The sequence below is a fragment of the Ciconia boyciana genome, chromosome 6 (assembly GCF_034638445.1).
Source record: "Ciconia boyciana chromosome 6, ASM3463844v1, whole genome shotgun sequence".
Lineage (NCBI taxonomy): Eukaryota > Metazoa > Chordata > Aves > Ciconiiformes > Ciconiidae > Ciconia > Ciconia boyciana.
This window is the reverse complement of record NC_132939.1, coordinates 6,865,871-6,887,597: the sequence shown is the minus strand read 5'-3', so window position 1 is coordinate 6,887,597 and position 21,727 is coordinate 6,865,871. Positions and strand designations below refer to the sequence as shown.

Sequence of the window (21,727 nt, the reverse complement as noted above, 5' to 3'; positions counted from 1 at the left end):
AGATTTCACAGCTAAGTCCCCTGCTCCAGCTGCCTGACAGAAGCATCAGTAGCACTAGGGTCTAAGTGCATTCAGCACCTTCCTAACTCATCCTTAGCTATTATTTTTTTTTCCTCCTTAGAAGTGAACTGGATTTAAAAAAAAAAAGTCTCCTAGTGGAATAGTCTTTATTATTTGTCATTGATAAGCTGCAGATAAGTTTCAGCTTTGCTGTCAACTGAGTTAATCTGTTCAGAGCAACAGCTATCGAAAACCAGAATCCTCCATCAGCAAATTGTCCAACTGGTGCTATGTCAAACTTCGTAGCTCCAGAAGTCAAAAAATTTGTGGCTTGGGACTACGTTGTATTTGCAGCACTATTTTTAGTATGTGCTAGCATTGGAGTCTTTTTTGCAGTTAAAGAGAGGAAAAAGAAAACTTCAAAGGAATTTTTGGTGGGTGGTAAGCAGATGACATGTGGACCAATAGCTTTCTCTCTCACATCAAGTTTCATGTCAGCAGTCACTGTTCTGGGGACACCCTCCGAGGTTTATCGCTATGGGGCATCCTTTGTTCTGTTCTTTCTTTCATATGCGCTTGTCATCATTTTTACTGCCGAACTTTTTCTACCTGTATTTTACAGATCTGGCATTACAAGCACTTATGAGGTAAGTAAAATTAATTTTAAAAAGGCACTATTTTAACATAAAAGCCAGTATCATGTGTATAGATATTTCTAGAGAAAAATCTGAGAGAAGACTTTCTGCAATGTTTAGATGCATTAATTATTTTTAGTGACTGGTTGCATTAATTCAAACTAGTTATTTATATTGCATAAATTGAAAGCACAAATTAAGGGTCAGAGCTCCTATTATGCATATATAGCAAAGACAGGATAAGGGTTTACACACCAGCATCAAATTCAGTTACAGCTGGAAAATATTTAAAGCAGATCCAAATGCTTTTGATCTCATAAGTAACTATTCTGCTCCGGTTTAGAGAGCCAGTATTAAAGATGGACTTTAAGAACAAAATTCAATAGTGTCCAATTCAAACTTGGTCTAGATCTGGCAATTTGGTCCAATCTACTGTAAAAGTGGACTATTTCATATCTAAAAAGCTGAGGTGGGAGGAAGGGATACAGAGGAAGATGATGGCAGGTCTGTCTCTCTCAAAAAAAAAAGTCTGGGCTGCAGAATGAATTCAGGGATTCTCTAGGAAATTAAAAGAATGACCTCTGAATTTTGTAGAGTTTTTGCCTAGCATTCCTCCTGGAACACTCTATTTTCTTCATATGACAGTTCAGCAGTAAAAAAAAAAAAAAAAAAAGGAAAAAAAATCAGTAGTCTGGGTATTTGGAAATATTTCAGTTACAGGTTGGAAAAAAGTAAAAGTGATCACCTATTCCCATTGCCATGAGTAACTACATTTTCTCACTGCTCTTGATGCAAGATCAGAGAATAAATTACTTTTCTCATTTGAACCACCAAAGAGGTCATTGTAGCCAGAGAGTCCCTTCAAGCACGCTGGAAAGATGACTCTGATGGCTTCATGAATTATTTTTAGAAACAAGACAAGTTACATAAATTAGCTATTTATTTGTATGGCAGGCTGTGGGGCTTATTATGCAAGAGACAAAAGAAAGATGAACATGAACAAAATTAATAAGAAGGAAAAGAGAGAAGACTTGAACGGCCTGTGCCTGGTGTCTGCTGGGGAGCACTCGGGACTATGGCCCAAGGAGAGACCCAGCCCACCCAAAGCTGCGTGGGAGTCTGCCACAGGGTTAGCAACGCAGACCCGATTTTTTTGGTCAACTCTACAGAGAGACTTCAGGTGGTGACTCAGGCTTAAAATCTGGATTTTTGGGGCTACAGATCTACTCACCTCCGCAGTTGTGTGATAATTGGGAATGACTCTCTACATCCAACTGGAAGTCCATAAGAACCCCACTTCTTTCTCCCTGTTGATGATGTCCAGATTTGGCTTTAGACTGAGACATAGCAGATGAGAAAGCCAGCTTAGCTCAAGCACTGCGAAAGCCTCTACGTTGCTGCTTCTCTATCTGCTCCACCACCGCTTTTGTTACTACAGGAGTCAAACTATGCTATTTCTCCCACATGACCTCAAGTTTCCTCTTCATGTAGTTGGAATATACTTTCATTTGAAGTTGAAGTTTCTTTTCCTTGTAGCCCCTAGGCTCTTTCAGTTATTCCCAATACAAAGCAGATTTTGAACACTGCAGCCCAACATATAACTTCAAGTACATGCTACTGATGAGAAAATTTCTTAAGTGTAATTATCTCTGTGTAATAGCTATCATGCTCTCCTATTCATTACTTATAACAGTAGTGCCAGCTGCCCATAATTTTACTTGCGTAGCAAGCTGTTACTCAGGGTGAACAGAAGGTTAATAGCTGTGTCACAGATGCTACGTGTGCAATTTACTGAGATTCCTCTTTTTCCTAGTATTTGGAGTTAAGATTTAACAAGATTGTCCGTCTTGCTGCAACATTGATCTACATCCTGCAGACGGTAAGATGACACTGACTTTAATTTCACTCAACATTTATTTTGACGGACTACTCTCAGACTGTGCATTTTTTACAATGAGTTGTTTTAATAAGTACTCTTTTTTCCTTATTTTTTTTCACTTGGACTGTGAATGTTAAAAACAAAGAATGGTTACTTTCCTAACTTTCTAGCTTTCTCCTGTTTAGGATTAAAAACGCCCTTTTTGTTGTCTTTGACACTTGGATGTTGTGCTGAACTCCCACAGCTTCTCAAATTCTTGGTCTCATTACGTTCCCTTGAAGTCTCTCTCTTTCCAAATGAGTCGATTCTGCCTTTCTTGAGAAGCTAGACAAGCTGTACTGGGTACATTTAGTTCACCAATTACTCATTTACGACACCAGGATGAGGCTATCCCATTGCAAAGCAGGTACACGTGGCAAGGGCTGCTCCCAGCACCAGGTCCCAGGGACTAAGCCCAACAGCCCCCAGGGCAGAAATCGCTGTGTAGTGTGTGCAGACTCCACATTTGTATACTGCTCTGCATTACCATAAAACACTGACTAGCCACTCCACACCCCTGTCTGTGTAGATAAAATAAATAACACTCCTGGCTCTTGGATGGAGAGGTTGAGCAGAGACTAGCTTTACTCACCCCCCAAAACACCACTTATACCACTTTACTACTACTACTTAACTTTACCTACTTACTTTACCAAAAAAAACCCCAAACCAAACACCCCTGACACTTAAGGAGCCACCCAAGGCACTATTGTAGATGTCAGATAGCTTTTTTGCCCTTTGATTTAAAGCTTCACCAAGTTTCTCAAAAGATTACATTAATTATGTATTTGATGGAAGGTTCTGGGACATTGGCAGACATTTCTTTCTACATAATTCCATTTTATTAATTACAACCTTTAGCAATAGATTTGAATGCTTACTGACTTTCAGGCTTTGTTTCTCTCTTAGTTCTTTCGGAACATACACGTGAAGGGCATTTGAGTCAGCTACTTTGAGAGGGATTGAATGGAACAAGGGAAGTTTAATTTCCAAGATCAAGCCAAGTTATCTATGCATCACTGTTAGAGAACTCCCCTTTCCATTTGACTAGGATATTTTTGTCATCTAGTCATCTTAGCAATGGGTGAAATAAGTAATACCAAGACAGATAATGGTTCTTCCATTAGAAAATTATTAAATCAGAAGATTTTTATTTTGTAAAGGCTGAAACAGAAAGCCACATACAGTACAAGCTGATGTAAAGAAACCTCTAGATCTGGTATTTTGCTCTGAGCCCCACTCTAAATAGAAGCCTTATCACTGGGCATTCACATATGTGCTTGGTTTTTTTCATGAACTTTTTCCTCCTTCAGATTCTTTACACGGGAATAGTGGTTTATGCTCCATCACTGGCACTCAACCAAGGTGAGTTCCCATGCCGCACTACCCCAAATTTGTGGGTATTTGGCTACCCCAAATACCCACACCACAAGACAATGAGAATAAATGAAGTGAGCAAAATAGATAAAGAAGTCTAAAAAAAATTCCACAGAAGTTTTGTAAGAAGGTTTTTGCCTGCACCTGCGTTTCTGACTCCCCAGATCTCTCTCTCACAACAGTACCTTAGCAGAAGCCCCACGTTTGCTGTTCTGCTCTCCTTTGCACTTGGTAACCACACAAAAAGGTTAGCAATGAACAATTTCTCAACATCCTGACAAAGTTCACAGTACAAGCTGATGATCCAAGACATATTCTGTACTTTGAGTCCCCCCCTTCCCTGTCTCCCGTGTTCAGGTTCCCATGGGCATAACTCCATTCCCTGTGGCTGGAGCTGAATGCTGTGCTGCTTTCCACATACTTCTTTCATTAATCTTTGCAAACCAGGCTTACAGCATCCATCGTCATAGATGGAATTAGCAATTTTACTGCCATAGGGCATAAGGAATTACCACGGCCCAACTCCTGATTTCACCAAAATCGACTGGGAAGAGATTGGGAGGCTCTTTTCATTGCTCGTCATCCGAGTTGCGTCCAGTTTGTCCAATCCCACCTCTCACATAGTGCCGAGCTTCCTTCTTCCAGCACTCAACTGAATTTAATGTGACAGTTCACGTTCATTATTAGGCCATACTAACTTTGCTAATAAGAGAACCTTTACAAATAGATTTGCCCTCACAAACTATGCCCGGTGGGAGAGACTTCAATACAAGCCAAACCAAAATTTGTACATCTTGCATAAAGTAACTTTATGAAGTAAAATGAACATGCAAAATTGTTTTAATGCAGCACATTTTTAGCATTAAACTATTCCTAGTTGCAGGGAATTAAATTTAGTTTGGGGTTGGGTTTTTCCTTAGGATTCTTTGGAAAACTCTGAAGAACTTGATTTCTCAAGAGAAAATTCTGGGCTAAGAACAGATGGAAAGCATTGCTTATAAGGCTGTGTCCCACAGGAATGATGTTTTTGCTTTGTGCAATTATTCTTATGTATTACTTTTGCACACTTGAAAGTTAGTTAAATCCAGTTTGCAAGAAAACAATTCAAAACAGTATCCAATAGTGTTAAGAAACTTGAACAATCCAACAAAGCTCCTATTAGACACAAAAGATTAAAATAAATAATTACTTCCATCCTTCTAAGGCTAAAGGATCATAGCTTTTTTGTTATCACCCAGATGACCTACCCCCATTTCGCTAACCATTTGGTTTTCTTTGGTTTCACAGTCACTGGATTTGATCTCTGGGGCTCTGTAGTTGCAACAGGAATTGTCTGCACTTTCTATTGCACTCTGGTACGTAACAGGCATAACTGAACAGCTGGAACGCAGATTGTTAATTCAACCATCCTTTATACGTGACAGGCTATCGCAGAAGGGTGGCTTCTAAATACAGTCCAAGTGACTGAGGTTTAAAGTAGGAGAACATAGAGATAAATTTATTTTAGACTGTGTGGTATAAGTAAGTCTATTTGAAGAAAAATAATATTTCCTCTCAAATCCTCTGCTGTATGTCTCAAGGTTTAAACCAGTCGGCTTGAGGCAGAGTCCAGATAAGGAGGCGATAACCTTTCCCTGCCATACGAAGTCTTTTGAGAAGATGATTCTTCTTATCTTTTACAAGTTATAGGCTGAAAAACATCGTAATGAAAAACGTGCCTCTGGTGTCACCCCAGATCAAGAACAGAGTGATAAAGCCTAGGAAGGACGATCAACAGGTCATAGAGAGCTTTGCTTCTGAGTGGAAGCAACGTGAGACTCCGGATTACAAAAAAGATAAAACATTGCAGTGGAAGCGGCAGAGTCCTGGGGCTCAGGACACAACCCAATTTCGGTTCTCATTACCACTAATGAATTTTTTCAGTGTTTCAGTCCACTCTTGCTGAAAACACTATGTTGCTTTAGCACAGATTTGATCAAATATGAAAGTAGCTGTGGAAGAAAGCTGAACTGCAAATTTTCTGGAGCTATTTTTCTGTATTAAGCTAACTGGGGACCACTGGGCTCTGAGAAGTGTACAGAGTGCTATGGGAAGTATAAACACAGGCCAGCTTGTATTCCCTAAGCTTTTGTTCCACATCATGATATTGTCTTCAAATGCATATAAAGGAGGCAGGAAAAAAACATTTAACTGGAGGTCAAATATCCTCATATGACTGTGGACAAACCATTTAGGCTCTGTGCTATTTTCTGACCTGCAAAAATACAACCTTCATGGGAGAATACAAAGTTTAAGAGTAGTCCTGATTTGCTAGATGCTATACATACAGCTCATGAGCTCCTCAAATGAGGAGTCTTTCTGCCTTTTGCTGTACTTAACAACAGGAAAGAAGATGAGAGCATACAGTTTCTGTTTGTTTTAGGGAGGATTAAAAGCTGTTGTCTGGACAGATGCATTTCAAATGATTGTCATGGTGGTTGGCTTTGTGACGGTTTTGATTCGAGGAACTACTCTGAACGGTGGACCGACCAAGGTCTGGGAAGATGCCTATGAAGGATCACGACTAAACATATTTGAGTAAGAAACAAATGGTGCAAAACTTTTATTCTTGTATCTTTAATGTTTAGAAACCCTACCCTCACTAAGCCAAAAATACTCAGACTTGTTATTATACTACTGGGGAACAACCTCAGTGACTCGGAGAAGTCTATTCCCTGGTTCTTCAGTTCTTGGGAATACAGTTGACTTTCCAGGAGAGCTGAACTCCTCTTTCTGTTACCCTCTTCGAAGAAATCAAAGCCCTGCTGAACTCAAAGGGAGCTTTGCCATCTTTCTTTCTGTAGCTACAAATGCAGCCCTTCCAATTGCATTTATCTTTCGTTTTCTATTCATAAAACTGGCACTTCGTTTTAAGTGCACTCACCACAGCAGCTAGCAAAGGTGCACCAGTGCACTGGGATAGTAAACTGACCTTCCTTTGGCTGTTTGTGGCATTGACTAAAAAGTTCATTGATCAAGGCAAGTCACTGACAGAATCCAACAGCAAGGTCAAATGTTATCAGCTATACCTACCAGGATTAGTAGAATTGCAACGATGACAGATGCAAGACAGAAAGATGTACTTGTACCGGTTAGAATTACTGCGTAATGAAATTTCATTGTTAAAAAAAAGATAACACTGCAGCTGAAGCAATTTCTTGTAAAGGAAATAACACATCATGATGATGGAACTAAGAGTTTGGAGGAATTTTAGAGTTTAGTAAGTCGCTTTGTTCCTTGCAGAGGACTGGGTCCCAGGCAGGTCTGTTGCTGCAATATGACACAGATCTGAAAACCAAGCATAATAAGCCTTATAAATGTGATTTATCTCAATTAATTGGTCCTCTGACTGAGTCTGTATGATACATGTTTATCCAGACCTGATAGTAATGTGTTCCAATAGAAAAGTAAAAAAACTTCCAAACCTAAACACATTAGATGTTGTCTGTGCTGGAAAACAATATTAGCAATGCAGTACTTCCGATTCAGAGGGTAGTACATACCAGATAGTTCCGAAAAATCACCTACCTCGTGCTAAATATATGTGTGTTTAAATAAGTGAACAGAATTGCTTCTTTCTCTCTTCTAGCTTTGATGTAGATCCTTTGAGACGCCATACCTTTTGGACAATTGTTTTTGGGGGAACGTTTACATGGCTAGGGCTCTATGGAGTTAATCAGTCCACAATACAGAGATGCATTTCTTGCAAATCAGAAAAGCACGCTAAACTGTAAGTTACCTGTCATTAACCTATTCTAGCAATCAAAAATACTGATGTGGAATTATACTAACGGTTTGTCAGTTACATTAAATAAATATCAGGATCCCCTTGGGCGGTAGTAAGCTAATTTTGCACTGACAGTCTTACTTCCTCTGACCCTAAATAACATAAAAAAATTGAGAGAGAAAAATGGGTAGCTATCTAACGCTTGCAGTTTATTAATTTGGGGTCAGGCTGCCAAATTAATCCTCAGAAACAGAGTATGGAAAAAGATGCCCACACAGAAGTCGTGCTATCTATGGCTTTACTGGAAAAATATATTTATTGGAATTGTGTTTATGTTGTATTTTATTAAAAGTGGTTATTGATTTAATGGGGCACTATAGTACAAGGTATGATCTAAATAAAATGAGATCAATAAGTTATTAAAATTCTAAAATATAAGAATAATTAGAATCAATAGCAAAGAACCAAGTGAAACTTCACAATATAGACATAAGGTCTCCAGTCTGCCACCTTCCTCAAGTTCAGCATTAGTACGTACATAGCTACACACGTTCTACATGTTCTACTAAACAACCAGATTTTTTTCATACGCCTAGTGCAAATTTCTTGCCCACTTGGCTAAAGCATAAAGGTGGTAATTTTTTCCTTCTTCAAACAGTTAGCTTTTTTGCTAGCTGCAATCATAGTCATTTTTCTTAAGGTCATGACAGATTATATGAATTTACCCCGTTGAATTTCAGTCTCTGAAAATGTTTGGAAATCACAACGAGAACGTCACCAGTAACAAGTCCTGAAAGACCTTTGGGTCCCAGTAGCAGAGGTCTGAACCGGCCCCAGCAAGAGAGCTCGCGTAAGGTGACGTCCACACAGGATGTAGGCTCTCCAGAATCTGGCAGCTCTCAGAAACTACAGGATTACTCAACTGCAGCCACACAACCTCCCCAGCAGATGCTGGCACCCACATCCATTTCACGGACTAGCGAAAAAAAACCCCAAGTGCGTTACTTTGCAATGGTGGCATTGCAGCCATGACAGAATCCATGCAAAATAATACTCTGTGTGGCTTAAAGGGAGAACAGCAACGACAACTCCCAACAGACAAAAATCTGCTCTTACAGAGGACAGGAGGGACAGACCCAGAGCTTGGTGCAGCCTGTCCTGCCTACAAGTTACTGGTCTTAGATCAGTCTCTTCCAGCTGTACAGTTACCTAGAACCTTGCCCTAGAGCATAGAAAGGCTGTATTTTTTCATGTTTTTTTAAAAGTCAGTATTACACGCAATTTCTTATCCTGGTTGATGCCTTTAAGAAATTATATAGCTAGCTTTGATTAAGGTGTCTCTCTAAAAAGTTAGAAATAACTAACTTGTAACAGCTTTTCTATGTTTATCTTGTATTAAATAGAGTTTCTCTCCTTTGTTCTAGGGCACTTTACCTGAATTTATTGGGACTTTGGACAGTCCTGGTGTGCGCAGTATTTTGTGGTTTGGTGATGTACTCTCATTACAAGAGTTGTGACCCTTGGACTGCTAATTTCATTTCAGCACCTGATCAGGTACAGATACCGATTATTATAATTAGGAGCTGCTTTGGGCCCAGACATAGCACATATAGAGACAGTTTAAGTTTTATGGGATGCTTTATGTCCTTTCAGCGCTCAGGCACTAAGCTGGTTGCCGAATCAGGGCTAGAATATATCTATTCTGGCAGTCCTGCAGTACTAACCTGATTGACCACTTCTGCAAAACAACAACCCCTTCGCTCAAAATCTGACACCCCTCATTAGTTGGAACAAACCCAGAATTTAGCAACAGGCTCAGATGCAGCTACTTCTCTTCCATTACCCAGGAAAATCTTAACTAATTGCTTGTGTTGCTCTTGTGCTCCTACCCCAGCTCATGCCGTATTTTGTTATGGACATTTTTTCTTCGATGCCAGGAGTCCCAGGACTGTTTGTCGCCTGTGCATTCAGTGGAACACTAAGGTCTGTGAATCTGAAATGACATTTTAGCTGCGTACCATTGATTTCTTGAGGACCCAGAACGAGGTCAAAACATGAAACCTTAAGAAAAGCCCAGGTGTTTTTCTTAGCATGTTCTAGGAAGAATCAGTAGTGCTTTGTCAAGTTACGTTATATTTATGCCAAAGTCTAGCTCCACTTCTCCAGTATCTTTTCATCCCAAATACATTTTAGAATAACATCAACACAGTCAAAAGGGTATAGAAACTGAGGAAACACCAGTTCTCTTTGTAAAGGAGCTCAGCTTCCTGAAATACCTTTGGAGGTGCTCATGGTGAAATTGCCTTTACTCAACCCGACTGCCACACTATCATCGTTAGGGATAGAGAGCTTTTCAGCAAGTCTATCTGCACATGAAAGAGTTAGACTAGGAGAAGAGATGTCTGCATAGAGGTTTTAGAATCTGTGTGTTGTTCAGGGAGGTGCTGCACATTATTGTAGTTTCTACCCTCTACAGACCAAACACCAATACTTCATAGGACATTAGAAAGAGAGAAGATTCAAGTTCACGGTGACATTCAAATGCCATAGAGTCAATGTCCAACAGGCTGTTTCTAAAGACTGTTATCTGTAGAAAAAGCAAGAAAGCGCTGTCAAAACAGGGAAAAAACCCAAACCAAAAAACCCCCCGCATATAAGGCACTGGCTGCTCCTGGCAGGAGACTAAGAGAACACAGTTAAGGGCACCGAGTACCAAATACTGTGCTGTAGGTATTGACACTGCCATATTGTCCCAACAAATGCACAGAGATCGTATTCACCAAATATGGGTTAAGTCACCTAGCTAAAAGAGTCAGACTATTCCTAGTCCGTATTTTTCAGTTATGAGAGAAAACAGAACAGGCGTTTTGTGGAGAAACAGGGTGACTAGCGCTCACTGCACATCCTTTGACTCATAAGGGAGTAATAGCTTTATTGTGGAACATGTCTATATTTTGAAGGTCTTCGCAGCTTGGTAAACTGAAGGGTCAATTAGGATGAGTTTCTATCTTGTTCTGTGCCAGCATGAAGCAGGGCCCCTAGCAATCACAGAAGGGACAGGAACCTCACCAGCATCAGCAGCATACATAAAAATACTCTTCGAGAACTGTACATTTTACAGTATTAATGCTGAACAAGAAGCAGCATTTCTCCGTAAATACAACTTTATTTCAGATTATATTGCTTTGCATTTACTTAACATTCTTCTCCATTTCTACAGCACGGTAGCTGCCAGCATCAACGCTTTAGCAACTGTTACCTTTGAAGACTTGGTCAAGAAAGGTTTCCCGAACCTCTCCGAGAAGATGAGCACATGGATCAGCAAAGGCTTATGTAGGTACCCCAGATGGGATCCATTTGTTTAACGGCAAAGGTGTCTACCCCCGCCGTTGCTATTACTACAGGAGAAAATAGGGCAGGATTTTATATACTCGGAGCCTTGAGAGTCTCAGACTCTCAATTGGCTCAGAGAGCAGTTCTGTGAGCAGTGAAGAGCACTGTCTAGAGACACTGCTCCAGAAACACACTTGTGCTTCAGGAACCTCTACAGGAGCATAACCCTTTACAAACTCTCAGGATGAACATCAGCATGATGCTTCAGCAAAATTAAGCATGTGCACTATATGGTGCACTACTCAAAATCCTTTGAAAAGTTTTGTCTACTGAAAACACTGGGGAACACTCTGGGATCTTCTTTACAATACAGAAAGATTATCAATGTAGTTATTACCACATTACTCTACAGTGGTATTACTAAATATTATTATTTTATAGTAGTACAATAAGACTTTTCTATTCAAACTTAGAGTATCGCATAAGCAGGTTGTTCAGTTTTTCAGAGAAGAATAGAAATCTAAAAGACAAATGAAAAACAGACCGTCAAAATATCAAGCACCCAAAGTGCTTTGAATTTTTAAGATACTTTTTACAAGTATTGCATTAATATCACAACCCTTTTATAAGTATCGTGATAACATCATAACCATTTGTTGACGTTAGCAAAGATCACAGAAGAGAGAAACCAATACTTTGCCTCTGTAACTGTCCCCAACCTTCTCTGTTCCTACTTTTCCACTTACTACCAAATTTTTGCACTCAGGACCTGGAAAGATAATTTTTACCTCTGAAACCAAGGTGTGCTAACACAGAAGCTGAGTTTTGGTTGGCTTTCCTCAAGACTACCACATATGGAGTTTTGTCTACCACAAAGTTAAAACTGGTGTCAACGGAAGAAAGCCACATTGTTTATCATTGCTCAGTTCATTCATTAGATTATTTTAAAAGCATTATTTGAAGGCAACAGAAACATTTCTACATGAGGCATAATTTCTACATTAAATTCATTGCTAAGTTCCGCTTCATAAGAAAAACCAACCAACCAAAAACCCAACAATACTTCATGCAAGACGCTGCTGGGTGCTTAATGGTCCGCTTTAAACATCAAAGCCCAAAGTGCAAATTCCTCCATGCTGCCAGGTCGCTTCGGACACCAGATGAATTGGAAATTGTCCACGCTATTAACCAGCACTGACAACCTTGCTGCCTGATCTTTTCCAGGTATGTTATACGGCACACTGTGCACTTCAATGGCTGCAGGAGCATCGCTGCTGGGAGGAGTTGTGCAGGTATCTCGTGCTTCAGAAATGCAGTGAACTGAACATGAATGATTAGAAATGCAATGAACTGAATAATGCTGACATCCCTGGGGACTCCTAGATTACCTGAACAATTTCTGTGGCCACTCTGCTGAGAGGAATAACTAGGAAAAAAAGCCAAACCAAACCAACCCAACCCATACATCCCTCAACTCCTTCACTATTTACTCACTGCTGGGAAACAATCCTGAGTGTGATTCTTTCTTTAATCGTGCACTGAAATCACTGTTGGGCCTTTCTCCCTCACCGTTTCCCACTGAAAATTACAGTCTGAAACCAGAACTGTGCACTCTCCCTCCAGCTGCTGCACTAAGCTCCTGCCTCTTCTCTGCATCCACAGGCATCCCTCTCCATCCACGGGATGTGTGGGGGGCCCATGCTGGGGTTGTTTACCCTAGGAATTGTGTTTCCTTGTGCTAACTGGAAGGTAAGGAAAAAAAAATAATCCTTATCTAAAAGAAAATCTCTTGGTGTTGCTTGGTTAAAACTCCATCTTGAAAATTGTTTGGGTTTTTTTTAGATTTAATCTCTGGGCTGCTTTTCAGATTTAGAGCCTGAGGAGTCCAAGATCTGTTTAGAGGTCCCTTTTCACTGTCTGAATTTATCCCATTTGAATTTAACTCTACTCAGCTGTGGAATAATTGGTGATTAGATCCACATGAGGGGTTTTTTTAAATTATATTTATTTCCGAGTTTCTTCTCTTTCATTAAAAAGAAAAAAAATATTCAATACTCATCCCAGCCTATATTCACCTTGGGATGCACAAAATAATTTCAATTGCTCTGCCTTTTCTCGCTCAGGCAAAACACAATACGAGCTCATATCATATTGCCCCATGAGCGGTCCCATCACGTTTACCCAGAAGTAAAACTAAACTCTGTATTGCAGCTTTGATCATCACAGTTTTGATTCAACTCTTATTACTAGAGGGCAATAAATCACCATTTTTTTACCTTGGCCAAGAGAGAACAGAATTGATTTACAGACTGTAACCAGCCATCACCTACTTCTGCCTAATTCACGTTCGCAGAGAAGCACTTCCCATGCATCACCTCTAACAGTATCTTTCTATACCTGCCAAGGGTGCTATCGGAGGCCTCTTAGCTGGGATCACCTTAGCTTTTTGGGCTGGTACTGGCTCTTTCATTTACCCTGCACCACCGACGAAGTCCATTCCTCTGCAACTGTCGACTCTCAACTGCACGCTGGCTAACAGCACCGAGGCGCTGACGACGGCGGCTCCCACGGTGACTCCAGACAGGTATTTTCCCTATCGTTACCACTTAAGCCTGCGTTTTGGCACAACGTGCAGCCCGAGCCTGCGGTGTGCGTCTGGGGCGCAGCCGGTGACCGCCGAACGGGCTGGAAGCATGGACCGCTGCCGAACCATGCACCGACTGCAGCGTGAGCTGCATTTTGCTGGCACAGCCAAGAGACAATATAAACATACCCGTTGGTCATCGCTAACTGCTTCTTTCCCTTTTGTCACCTCTTCACAGGCCTTTGCTGGCAGATACCTGGTACTCTTTGTCCTACCTGTACTTCAGTGCCATCGGCTGTCTGGGCTGTGCCATCACAGGGCTGTTGATCAGCTTTGTAACAGGTTGGTGTTCAATATATCTATACATATATAAATGCTTTTGCACAAGAATCTGACTCAGCTGTTGAAAGAGCTTTGGAAAGGTCCAGCAAGCGGCTCGTGAGACACACTCAGGAGAGGGCAGCAGGCTCCAATCCCACTCCCCCCACCTCATGCTCTGAGGCTCCCAAGGCTCACACCTAGCTTTCTGTAGACTTAGGTATCATTATTTTCTCCTTTCAGGACCCAGTAAAGGAGAAGACATCCCACCAGTGCTAATTAAGCCAGTCTGCAACCTGTTTTGCTTTTGGTCCGAAAGACTCAAAGCTTTCCTCTGGTGCGGCGTGCGGCACGGCAGCCAGGAGGTGAGCACCTGAACCCATCAGCTCGGCCCCGGGAGCGGTGGGCGTACGTGCACGTACGTACGCGAGGGCACGTGCCATGGGCAGCAGGCTAGCTTTCAGCAATCGCTTTTTAAAGTTATGCAAGGGATGCTGTGCAGGCACCACGGACTGGAAATAAGACCAGCCAAACCCTCCCACTCAGCGTCAGTCGGTAATAAGTTACCTGTTGTCCCTGTTTACACAGCACACAGGGACACGGGGTCTCCAGAGACAAACAGCCCTCGGGACGGCCAGCAGCCTGTGAAACGGGGGCTGACCTCCCTCTCCCTGCCCTCCCCGCTCCAGCAGCCGAGCGGGGACAAACCCACCCTTTACACCCCAGAGAGGAGTTCACTGAGCTACTGCCTCCTCCCACCGAGCACAGAAAGACTTTAGCACTCACGTGTCCACAAGGTCTCCTGCTGCTGCCACCCATCCCGCCTCCAGGGCTTCTCCCCTCCAGGGCCGCACTGCCGGCCCATCAGCCAGAGCTGCACCCACCGCCACCTGGGCTGCTCCTGCCCACCACCTCCTCCAGAGGCAGGACCAGCTTTTCCCCAGGTGTCTCAGGGCTTCCCAGCTCATTAACAAGCCATAAAGAACGAGCACCTCATTTTCTTGCACTGTTGTAACAAATCGGAGCGAAACGGTATTGCTCCATCTTAGCAGAATCTGCTAGGTTTGTAAAAGGGACATAAAGCAGTATGTATGTTTTCAGCTCCTTTAGAGTACTCTACAGGTACCTTTACATCTTGAAAGTAATATTTCAGCTGCGAGGCTCACAGTGTTCGGCAATAACGTAGAAACTGTCCTTCCACCCAGCTTGCATTAAATTTGACATTAAAGTTAATGATCTAATTTGGAGAGCAGCTGTGGCTCTAGATTTGCTTCAGCTGTTTCACTTGGCTTTTAGGTGCTCAAGGTACACTTCATCTAGAACTTTTCTGGGGAAAAAAAAAATCATCTCAATAAAAACAGTAAAAAAAAAAAATCACATATGCTTTTATCCTCTTGTATTTGCTTAAAATGTAGAATAACAACATGAATCAAGTAGTTGCAATGTGAAACCATTGAGGCAAGCATAGGCCAGACAAAAACCCAATCCACTAAAATTGTAGATAAATATGCAAATGACAAACTAAATTTAAGGGATTGGGAATGCACTGAGGGCACATTTCAAGACTTTTACATGAACAGAGGCGTTTGAGAAGTTGGTTTTTTTGCTTTTGCCAAAGACTTTCCATGGGGGAATGAGAAAATCAGTGGTTGTGTATGGAGGGGACACACACTAACCTGTGCCTGTTTGTGGGTCAGAGTCATTTCACGTAGTGAAGTAACTCCTCAGATTTATAAGAAAGGATGTCGAAATTTCAAGATGCAACAAGATACCCTTTAATCAAAGGAAAAAAGCAGTGAATACAGGCTTCAAACTACTAGGGTATTTTCTTTCTTTTTTCAGGTGGACTTTGAAAAAAATCTGCCTAAAGTTATTGCAAATAAAACTGGAACAGATGACACCTTCCAGAATAATATCAACAAAGAAAACAAACGCCAGTTCCCTGGTTACAATCCCGAGGAAAATTCCTATACTAATATGAGCAGAGAATCTCGCCTCTAGAAGCTGAGGGACAAGGGACGTTTAACCAAGCTTTATTTCTCCAGTTTCAGAAATGAAGAGCTCTTTTTATCACATGTACCAGCTTGTAGATGACCAAGAGGGAACAACTGCTCTCCATAGCAATAAAGGCCAGATTTTTATCTATGAATTTCATGACAGACCTGGGAAATCATCGGACAAGGGGGTTTTGGAAGCACTGCTATTTCAGAAGAAATGTTCCACGAATCTTGTCGTGGAAGCTCCTGCTCGGAGGTAGCTGCACCACGTCTCTCTCACATACTCTGTGCAGTAACCAGTCATTGAAGGGAAACGTGCAAAGGTGAACTTGAGATAAAGCAAGACTTCGGAGAAGTTTCTGAGGTCTCTCGCTAAGGGGAGACTGTGAACTGCCCTGGGACGGAGGGAGCCCCGGGGAGAGGAGGGAGGTCAGGCTGAGCTAGTCTCTGCCTGTTCCTAGGTATCGCAAAAAGCCTCCTCACAGGAACGTTGTATAGACCAGACTGGTCTTTTAGTGACTGAGTTAATTGTATTTGCTTCCTCTGTGGAACTAAGACTTCTTTATAATGTCTTATTGTAAAAGCTATAGGAGAGAGCAACAAATTTTACTTTGAATTCAGGATAGCTCTTTATCTGTGTTAGTCTTGGAAAGACATCCTTTCAGCTCAAAAAGACCCACCTACTACCTTTATGCAATAAAGAAAATAAAACGACATTTGATGATGATGCCTCCTAATTGATATCCATGCTGAATTTTGGAAAAAGGCACGTGATTAGGCAAAATAATTTGTCCAGTAAAATGTCTTGGAAGAAGGTACCTAGTCTACAAAGTGCTCTGTTTCAGTGAAACACATTTCCTCTAAAAACTTGCCTGTTGTACATCAAACTCAACAGCCCACGTCTCACCTTGACAAACTTCTGGATGTAGTTTTTTGGATGAATGTGTTTGTTTTTAAACAAAACTCACAACTGAATGAAACAGACTGAATGAAAGTATCAAAGATTACTCAGACAGTTATGGACCCAGCTGATATTTAGCTCATATTGCTCTGAAGAACCCAGCTGTTGCTTTTGCTTTATCAGGACCATCTTTATGATGTAGGTCTAGGTCAATCTGGTCCTTGAAGTTACTTCCCCTGTCTGTGGTCATGCCCTACGTCTGGGAACGGTCCGAGGATATTCAATCAGAGAACAGAAATAGCAGTCTGTAAACGACACCGCCTTGCTTGTGCGGGACAGTTTGTCAACAAACTGAGAGTTAAGTCAATATTTGTGTTAATCCCTTTTACACCACTTTTATAATCTTATAAAAGCTTACAGCTGAGCCTGGCTGGCAGCCTGTTGTCTCACGTGGCATGCTTTCTGGTCATGCTTCCATTCTTGATATGGATATCCAGGCGGAGACAGAAACTCAGTAAATACTACTATTGCATCATTTACATCTCATGGCCACACACCTTATCCCTTAGGTTATATTAAGAGAGCCTAACTATCACGCTTAAGGATGTAAAATAATTCTGGACTGAAAGTGGTCCAAAACACCAATGTGAAGCTACATAGTTAGCTGCTGGATGAAAAAAACCTCTCTACTGGTAGTTGGAGGATATCTGATTCAGAGACATCTAACTGTGAAAACGACCAAGTCTGCTCTGAGCATTTCTTGAGACGCTTACTCATTGCAGTACTCTTATGCTCTGCATGCTGGAAGATGCATAGTTTGCATTTTTTGGTATTTTTTCACAAGTTTAGCAACACCTTTACATTGGATTTGCTATAGACTTAGTATCTTTCCAAGCCCTTTGCCACAAGAGAGAATCTTAATTTGTCCATTTAATGTCAAAAAAAGTGAGTTAGGTTAGCTAGAATTGCATTCTCTCAAAATGTCTTTGAAGAAATATCCTGAAGAATTTCTCTTTAACTTCATATTTCTGGTTGAAACAAAACTAGTCCAAAGCTGCTCATCGAGCCCAAGTGTTTTCTGTATTTGTAAAGGAGCCAGGCATTCCACAAGGTTTTACTAAGTCCAACATGTGGACTTACATATGACGGCTAAATCGTTCATCAGTAGCTCATTATTCAGTCTTCTACCAAGATGTAGGGATGTGGCCTAGCAAACCTGGAATTCAGAAAAATTACCATTCTGATTAAATATTGAGGTCAGTGTCATTGACAGTTATCATCTTATCTTCTCGTTTGCTTTACGTCCTGAGCCATTGACCCTTCCAGAGAAGGGCTAGCCTGTGCACTTGAGTTGAAAAATGAGACGAAGAAACTAGGAACATGTAAATTCTAAAACAAGAGCTTAAATTTAAAGAAATTGTTAGTCACTAGTGAAAGCAGTAGACCATAAATGATTGCAAATTTGAAAAGTGAGTCTGTATGTGCCTTGAGACCACAGTAAGTTGAGTATTTAATTGTTAAAAGTTAAACAGGTGTCTGAGCCAAGCTTAACCCTTAAATTACTTCTTGACAATACTATGGTTTGAAGGCGCATGAGCACTCACTTTTCAAGTGTACAATATTTCTTTTAATTAACTTTGAATATTTGGAATAATGAAGCTCAAAGTCTCTTTCAAAGATATCCAAGTTTATTACTGAAAAAATGCAATATTCAAATGTGTATGATACAGTAAGTAGTTGCATTTGTACATGTAAACCTTGATAAAGTAAACAGCATCCCAAAGACAAATTTATGCCAAAAGTGTCTTACAATAGTTAATCAGGTCAACAACTTTTCCTCAGTGAATTTTTTTAGTTCTGGGGTACATATCGGCTTGTAAAAGTAATCTTAAAACACAAAAGAAACCTAAAGCTGACAGGCCAGAGGAACTTCTAGCTTATAGTGCATAAAAGTCAATTTCTCTGAAATGCTCTGTGGTACTGTAATCTATATTTTAAATATTACTTACAAAGTGTGGATTATGAATAGAAAAAATAGTTGAAATTTTATTCTCATTCCTTACTTAGAAACCAAGTTGTATTTAAATATTACATAAATTTCAAATATATACACATTTTAATAAATCTCTCACGATCATGATATTGCAAATTAGCCAGGACTATCAGAGTAAAAAATGACTGAACTATGTTATTCAGTTAGCTTTTACATGAGATTATTCCAAAGAACTGAAATTTCAGTGATACTACTCTAGGTAAAAATTAGAGCCAACAATTTGGAAGATTTTTCAATACAAAACTCTGAGTCATCTAAAGAGAACACAATATAAAAAGGTGATCTGACTTTTTTTTTATTATTAACAGAAAAATCATTGTGTTCTCAGAGTTTAGAATCTCATTAGCTTTAGACTGCATTGAGTTTAATCCTAATTTCTCACCCAATAGCATCCTAACAACTAGCTCACGGCAATAAGAATGCAAACTACAGAGAACATATAACATTATCGACGTTATGGCAAAAAGTTAGAACGAGCCAACAGAACTAACACAAGGTAATTTCCAGTGCAGTGAGGAGGGAATATACCACTAACTTTTCAAGACTAAATCCCAGTCCTGGATTAAAAAGGTTCCTGTATAACATGGAATAGCAAAGTGATTTCTCTACAGTTCCTTGTTGTGCCGTTAGAACTTTGTGCTGTTGTGGTAACACTGTGCTATCATGACTATGCCAAAATCACGCCAATACAAATTTCTGGTAAATGTGGCTGCAATGTCAATATTAGACAAAACTTGTCAATATGAGTCTATTATATACATTTAAAAATGCTAGGATTGTGTAGGGTATTTAGGACGCCTGTATGCGTGTAGGGAGGGACATAAGGAGTACAAAATGTAGTGCTTGGGAAAGTGGCTGAAGGGACAGAGCCAGAAACGGATGACCTAACAGCACACGTAGATGCACCCCGTGCTTCCTTGCACCGCTCCGTCCAATGCATACCAACTTGTACAAAGCACCAGGCAAACTAGTATTTGTGTACTTTCTGCTTTGGCGTCTCAGTTAGGGACATGCAAAAAGAGCCTGCAAAAAATTCTGCAGTTACAGAATTACCCTGGAAATTGGACTGTCAGCAAGAAGGCATCATTTAATAAAACACTGAGGATAAGTAAAGAAAGAGCCAGAGGAGAAAAGGATCAGGAGGGCTGTCACCATGATCCATCTTCACACTCTTGTTTTGCAGAACCTGCTGGGGTTTTGGAGAAAAACTTGCTGAAGGGAAGAGGAGCCCTTTGCTTCCTCTGCTCACCCTCAGCCTCAACGTGCTGGCTTGTTGCATTTTAACCCAGTAGAACATGGGCTTTGTGAGCCTGAGGTTGAGTCCGAAAAGACTTAGGGATCTTTTCAAGCTGCTAAATTTCCCACCACAGGAATTTAGACTTGCAAGTCATTTAAACACTTTCAAAAAGTGTCACTGCATGCATTTTCGTCAGACAAAGTAGCATTGGAACTAACAAAATAACAAGTCTGTCTAAATGTGGAATTCTGTTTGAATTCTAGTGTCAGCCTTAACACCAAATAAACATTTTTATGAAAGGCTGGCTGTGTATTTGTTTCAATGTTTACCCCCAAATAAGCAACATTAGTAGTTTATGAGGATTACAAAAAAATAAAATGCTTCTGGAAGTACTACTGCGTTGTAAGTGATTGTTGATACCACTATTTTTATCTCTGTCCCTTTTCTGCTATGTAACACTTAATAGAAAATGTGATTGCTTCATTATCCATTAATTTTACTGCCTTCAAATTTAGCTGTTTGTATAAAATGAGTTTTATTGATATGGCCATTGCCCAGCGTATGTAAAAAAATCGAGTTTATAATAGTTTTAATGAAAACTTGTGACACTTCTAAGTTAACTATGCAAGAACCATTTTTTGTCATTTTACGGACAAGGATCATTTTCAGTTGATCAAAATGGTATGATGCTTCTAAATATGTATATACTAATTTGTCCTTGAACAAACTGTGATATAATGCAAAAGATTAAAAAAATCCCATGATGCCACACAGGCCTTTGCGGGTAATGCCACTGGATCCCACAGCTCCAGAGATTCTCTCTGGCAGCACTCCCATTTGGAGTCTGCAGGGGAAGAAGCCACAGCAAGGAAACTGCAGATGTGCACTACTTATGTTAGACTGATCACCTTAATGGCACATTAAGAATAAAATATCACTGAAGTTCTTGCCTTTCCCCATATTAACACTCACCCTAAAGCTGTGTTTCCCAAGATATTTTTCCTTCTGCAGAACTTTTCATGAAGGAAACCTCAGAAGATTTATGAATTTATGCATTAAGGTATGTAGCTATTAGCCTATTTTCACTAGGCCCTCAGACATTTTTCTTTTGAGCTTTCAACAGGACACAATTGAGCCTAACTGATCCTCAGAACCCAATTTAAGACAAGTTGCTGTTGGAAAAGGACATAGCAACAGCTGATGTGCGTTTCGTAGCAATGAAGATATGTACTTCCAAAGAAACATCCAACAAAAAACCACTTATCGTCCATCATCACCAGGGAAATTTTAGCCTTCTCATGATCAATATTAACTTCAATGTTCATCTAAATTTTCGCTGTAAGTCCTTTAACAAAAAGAGATAGGGAAAAAAGTATTAAAAAATCATCATGCGGTTTGCCTTGTTTCCAAATGCCCGATCACTGTGCTGTCCTTCTGGTAAGGAAACTGAATTACAGCGTATCAGAGAGCCTGTGCTCAATCTTCAGGCAACCCTGTTAGCGCCCAGTTGTGAATACTGAGCTCTGAATGCATCCCCCTACATGGAGGCAGACTTTGAGCTCTAAGAAGGAACCTCTCATTAGGATGGCTAATGAAGCAGAACTCTTT

General features: G+C 40.5%; 1 protein-coding gene across 1 annotated transcript; it reads left to right on the top strand.

The window, feature by feature from the left end:
- The first annotated feature begins 290 nt into the window (after positions 1 to 290).
- Positions 291 to 15,932, top strand: SLC5A12 (solute carrier family 5 member 12). Its single transcript, XM_072864766.1, has 15 exons — positions 291 to 647; positions 2,449 to 2,514; positions 3,867 to 3,918; positions 5,218 to 5,285; positions 6,353 to 6,507; positions 7,559 to 7,699; positions 9,121 to 9,250; positions 9,591 to 9,679; positions 10,917 to 11,029; positions 12,254 to 12,321; positions 12,692 to 12,778; positions 13,435 to 13,613; positions 13,852 to 13,955; positions 14,175 to 14,296; positions 15,774 to 15,932. The coding sequence occupies exons 1-15, from the start codon at positions 291 to 293 to the stop codon at positions 15,930 to 15,932; spliced, it is 1,890 nt and encodes a 629-aa protein (XP_072720867.1).
- The last annotated feature ends 5,795 nt before the right edge of the window (positions 15,933 to 21,727 follow it).